Raw genomic sequence first — 5070 nt, 5'->3', positions numbered from 1 at the left:
CAGTCCAATTTGCATCAAATTACTGATCCAAAACGGAGAAAATCAAACAAAAGAATCAGATCAAAAACCCTACCAGCAGTGTTCCAAGCACTGCTCTTGAAGCAGCGAGCACAGCGAAGGAGAGAGAACAAGAATGAATCGAGTGACGGAAAGGTGTAGTGCTTGGATTAACGGGTTTCGGGTTTTGGTAGCACTCTTCACAGTGTGGGATGTGTTAACGGGTCGGATTTGGATTTAGCGGGGTTTTCGGGTCTGGCTCAGACTTGGTGCAGGTGGATCACAGGATGCTAGCTGTCAATTTACCCGCCTCGAAGAACGGATTCCCATCCCGATGGGAGCCTGAACCGAAGCTAAAATTTAGAGAATGAGATTGAGACTGAGATGGGGATATAAATCCCAGTCGGGCCGAGGCTGTGGATGGGAATCTCTTCCCGTCAAAAGCAATATATAATGTAAATATTATATATATACATCTATAATGTTAGAAAATTATTTATATTAAATAAAATATATATTATTAAAATATAATATATTTGATGTATTTATATAGTAAAAAGAAAAATATAAAGCAATATATAATTTAAATATTATATATATACATCTATAATGTTAGGAAATTATTTATATTAAATAAAAATATATATATTATTAAAAATATAATATATTTGATGTATTTATATAGTAAAAAGAAAATATATATAGATATTGGAGTAGGAGATGAGTTTGATAAGTCTGAAGTCAGATACACGGGACAATGATTTATTATCATTTGTATATAATATATATATCAAACTTTAAGCTGCTAATTTGATCCCTAATATGAACCTTAAACATAGTTTGGGTAAATATAATTATTAGCAGGCTTATCTCAAGGAAACCGCTATTTTTAAAGAGTTTTTCGGACGGGATTTTTCTGAATAAAAATACAGAGATTTTCATGAGAAGCCCCAGGTTATCTAAATTGCTAAATAAATACAAATTCAAAACAACCAAGTTAAAATTACAAGGGCTTAATGCAATCCGGAAGGATATTTATTAGGATTTTGGTAACGAGAGGTCAAACTTGTACTGATAAAGTTCCACTTATCAAACAATTTGTATTCCTACATTTACACATTCCCACGTCTACAAATATAAAGAGAATTGGTGTTTTATTAATCCCTCACCCACATTTATTCAATAAAAAAAATTGTATGGTTTACATTTTAACCACAAAGTTAGTGTATACAATGATCCGAACAAAATAAAACTGCCACAAAGTGACAATAAAGGAGAAGAGACCACCAAATTGGAGTGTTTTCATAATTTTGTTAAGTTATTGATGTGACCAAGTTAAGGATTCACATGTTTTTTAAAAACATACATATTTGAAATCCTGTATATTTTGAAAATATTTTTAAAGAAAGGAAATGAACAAATACCTTCAATTGGAGATTTGATTTGATTTGAGTACCATGGAATAAGTTTCAGAAGACATTTTGCCACCATGAGAGTTAATATGCTTTGGAAGAGAATTTTCAGTGAGCTAAATAACTCTCCATAATCAAATCTTATATCTAATTATCAACAAAATTATACCCCCGAATGCCAAACAACAATTTAAACATTACGATTAAGAGTTTTGCCACTTGGGATTGAGGTGCCTGAGGAAAACCACATCAAGTTCATTCGCGAAAATGATATTACAGTCAGAACTAACTTACAAAACAATAACCACAGCCTACAAATATTTGAACATAGCTTTCCTGTGTGACGAACCTTTTGCCTGTTGCACCACAAAAATAAAACATGTTAAGGTTTTTCCTACGCTGCAGCTCAAATCAACGTTGCAAAAACCTAATTCATAAACATACAAGTGTAGAATTTTCAGTGGCATACGTGAAACACAATGGCAGGGATAAATTGTGTCTTATATCAAAAAGTTGATAGCAAAGAGCATAAGCATGCATCATGAGGGCTCACCATTTAGAACTTGAGGGCTGTTGTCCATGTACCCTGAACACTAGGGTGTTTAGTGACGTGTCTTGTCCTTAGTTTGATCACTTTCCTTCCCAACGCGTTTCTTAGCCTGGTTGCATGGAGCAGAATCTCCTCCGGAGTCAGATTCTTCACACAAACAACTCGCTGATTGTGATTCTCTGCATTTAACAACACCAGAGTGGGATGGTTTTTTCCTTTAACAATTACTAGGCTTTATATTTATCATGATAGAGTTTGGCTCATATGATCTAGGAATCAACAATCATTCACCTCATGTAAATATAAAATCAAAGGGAGAAGGTTAGGTACAATGTTGGAACAAAAGAAAATAGCAACACTACAATTATTTACTGATCTGTACTAACATTTTTGACTTTATACTATCATGATAAAGTTAGGGTCATGAAGGGCAGAAAGATGACTTTTTTTGCCTATATACATACATGTAGCACTTATATTATAAACCAGCAAAAGTTTTTTTCTTTTTTTTGGGTTTACATATCAGAATTTATGGAGATGAACAGTGCAACCAAGGTATTTTAGAAAATAACATACTGAGAGGTTCAACATAAAGATAAGGATAAAAATATTTGTTTTTGCCAGCATTCAATGGCACGCAGCAGTAGCAGTGGCAGTGGCAATAGCAATGGCATTGATCAAGACTTGCAAACTTTGTAATGTTCAGAAAAGTTATTAATTCTTCTATCACCACAAGTAGAACTAACTATTTAGGAACGAAAAAAAAACAAACTGATGATAAATTGGCAGTGTAATAGAAAACATCAGAGCAAGCTAATATACTCACTATAAAACGCTTTCAAATGAGGATGCTGGCCACGAATAAGTTCTGTGACCACATCTAGCTGAGGATTTTTCTCCTTTAAAGTAGGCAGATTCGATTCCATAAAGGCCCTATTATTTATATGCCAATAACAACCATTAGGGATGTTCGGCCAACAATCAAAACGTTAAGATAAAAGAAAAAATCTCACAATAAAACTGATTAAAAGAAAGGAAATAGAAACATAAAATAATATAATTGTATCTGGACATAGATGTGACAAGTCATGCATAAGAATAATGATCAATCTGATTCTTGCAACATTGGCTTTAAGTTCCAATTCAGTCCTTACTAAACCTAATAAACCAGAGGTTGACTGTCATATCCCTTCAATCCATAAATTCATTTCCCTGAACTCTTTTTCCACTTGCAAACCACAAAAATACAATTTATTTGCTTATCTCCACCTTCTTTCCATCTCAGCAGGACTTTCTATTCAGATGCACTATGGTCTAGCCCATTGAATTTATTTCTAGGAATTCAGCAATTACATGCAAGCAGTAAATATAATAAAATTGTGTGTTCGCAAGATTGCTAGTACACAATGTCTTGAGTATACTTCAAAATATTTAAATGTTGAAAAATCAAATACATAGCAAAGTAACAAATAAATTCAAACATGATCAAGAAGTTAAAATTTACGTCAGAGAGAAATACATATAATAAAGAGAAAACTAAAGATCATCTTGACCTGAAACTAGGCTAACCGTACCATATAAAAATTATCAGTTAATATATACAGCTTCCAACATCCCACACTTCAACAAATTTAGTCGCATACATCTTTCACTCACTTAACAGTGTCTAAACAAAAATCAAATAAATATTCGACCGCAAAGTCAAATGAAAAGGTACCTGATCCCTCTGCTGCTTCCTCCCCAATCACAATAGCTGACCACCAGCTTTTGAAGCTGCCAAACACCTCGTAGTGCCATTAACCTTAACACCCGAACAACAACACTGCTTTACCAGACAAGAAGAACAAATAAAAAAGAAATTCCTCCTCATTGTCAACAACAAAGGACTGAGAATGAATAGTGAAACTGAATTAAAGCACTTCACATGACAATCCATATAATTGCAAGTAAAATTACTAAAGCATTACAAATTCCAAACCGTTGAGATATTGAGATATGTACATAATAATGAACAAGTGAACACCCAAGTAATTCTGAAAAAATTAGAATTAATATGAATCCAGAAAAAATCATTGTCCCAACACCTCAACCCTAGCATTCAACAAAGAAATCCTCAATAAGCTTTTTGCATATGTCATCTTTTTACATTTAAAAATAGTTTGAAGATCATATTCCACAATACAGCATCAACATATGAAATTCAACAAGTAGGTCTAAAAAAATCAGAAGGAAAAGTAAAGAAATAAAAACAACATCAGCCTGAGAAATTTAACAAATAGATCTAAAAAACAGAGAAAAATAGAAACGAAATTACATGACATGGGAGGGGCTGAGATCGATAAACAAACAAGGAAGCACCACAAGATTTCACAAATAACCTACAACTTCCATGAATCCAGGCAAAAAACACACTGTCCCCCTAAACCCTAAACCCTAGAAAAATCCTAAATAAGCTCTCCCTTCAAAAAATTCCATAATTGTTCCATTTGAAATGTTTCGCATATCACATTCCAGAAGAAAATTCAAGATTCGGAAAAGGTATAAAATCAAAGAAAAAATAGAAATGAAATCACAATGCAAGGAATGGGATGAGATAGATCATGCCATGAGATTGCTAAGATTGATTTCGAAACAAGAAACTGTAAAAGAATCAAACCTGAGCTTATTCGGAGGTTTGGAGACGACACGAAGAGAACGCGAGCAGCAGCGACGGCCCTAGGGCATAGGATGGGATCGAGTTGAACAATTCACCGAGCTTTTTCTATTTTTTTTTATTATTTTTATTTTTATTTATTTTTTTATTTTTTGTAGTGATATATCACACACAAAAGTGGGAGTAATAATACATCTCATTATAATATATCTTTATCTCATGTCTATAAATTCCAACATTATTTAAATGTAACTTTTTACAGATAAAATCTTAATTTACATTGTAAAAAACGAAAAGGTAAAATATTTATAAATTATTTTCAAGCTTTTTTTACTAAATTATAAGATTTTTTTTACATCACTTATTTTTTTGTTGTACCCGGTCCAAATTTGGACCTAGGATCTTCTCTTATTTCTGTGAATGCATTAGGGTAAAATGGTCATTCTGCATTAATAGAT

General features: G+C 32.8%; 1 protein-coding gene across 3 annotated transcripts; it reads right to left on the bottom strand.

Moving 5' to 3' along the window:
* Positions 1-1585: 1585 nt before the first annotated feature.
* On the bottom strand, positions 1586-4722 carry LOC120256943 (54S ribosomal protein L51, mitochondrial-like). 3 transcript variants are annotated; one of them, XM_039264600.1, is made up of 5 exons: positions 4616-4722; positions 3677-3781; positions 2786-2892; positions 1963-2138; positions 1586-1765 (listed from the first exon to the last, which is right to left on the bottom strand). In XM_039264600.1, the coding sequence occupies exons 2-4, from the start codon at positions 3754-3756 to the stop codon at positions 1966-1968; spliced, it is 360 nt and encodes a 119-aa protein (XP_039120534.1). In that variant the 5' UTR covers positions 3757-3781; positions 4616-4722; the 3' UTR covers positions 1586-1765; positions 1963-1965. The 3 variants fall into 3 exon arrangements, with proteins under 3 accessions (XP_039120534.1, XP_039120535.1, XP_039120536.1); XM_039264601.1 differs by having other exon boundaries at positions 3677-3784; positions 4616-4711; XM_039264602.1 differs by having other exon boundaries at positions 3677-3760; positions 4616-4703.
* Between the last annotated feature and the right edge of the window lie 348 nt (positions 4723-5070).

Source organism: Dioscorea cayenensis, unplaced genomic scaffold (genome assembly GCF_009730915.1).
Source record: "Dioscorea cayenensis subsp. rotundata cultivar TDr96_F1 unplaced genomic scaffold, TDr96_F1_v2_PseudoChromosome.rev07_lg8_w22 25.fasta BLBR01001746.1, whole genome shotgun sequence".
NCBI classification, from domain to species: Eukaryota; Viridiplantae; Streptophyta; class Magnoliopsida; order Dioscoreales; family Dioscoreaceae; genus Dioscorea; species Dioscorea cayenensis.
The sequence above is the reverse complement of the archived record's forward strand: the minus strand, read 5'-3'. Positions and strand labels throughout refer to the sequence as shown.

What these genes read in the sequence shown, in the direction of transcription:
- LOC120256943 (XM_039264600.1), bottom strand. Translation starts at nt 3,756, where the DNA reads ATGGCACTACGAGGTGTTTGGCAGCTTCAAAAGCTGGTGGTCAGCTAT. An exon ending in GGAAGCAGCAGAGGGATCAG is followed by an intron (nt 2,893 to 3,676) that starts GTACCTTTTCAT and finishes TATAAATAATAG; the next exon opens with GGCCTTTATGGAATCGAATC. An exon ending in TCATTTGAAAGCGTTTTATA is followed by an intron (nt 2,139 to 2,785) that starts GTGAGTATATTA and finishes TGTTAAATGCAG; the next exon opens with AGAATCACAATCAGCGAGTT.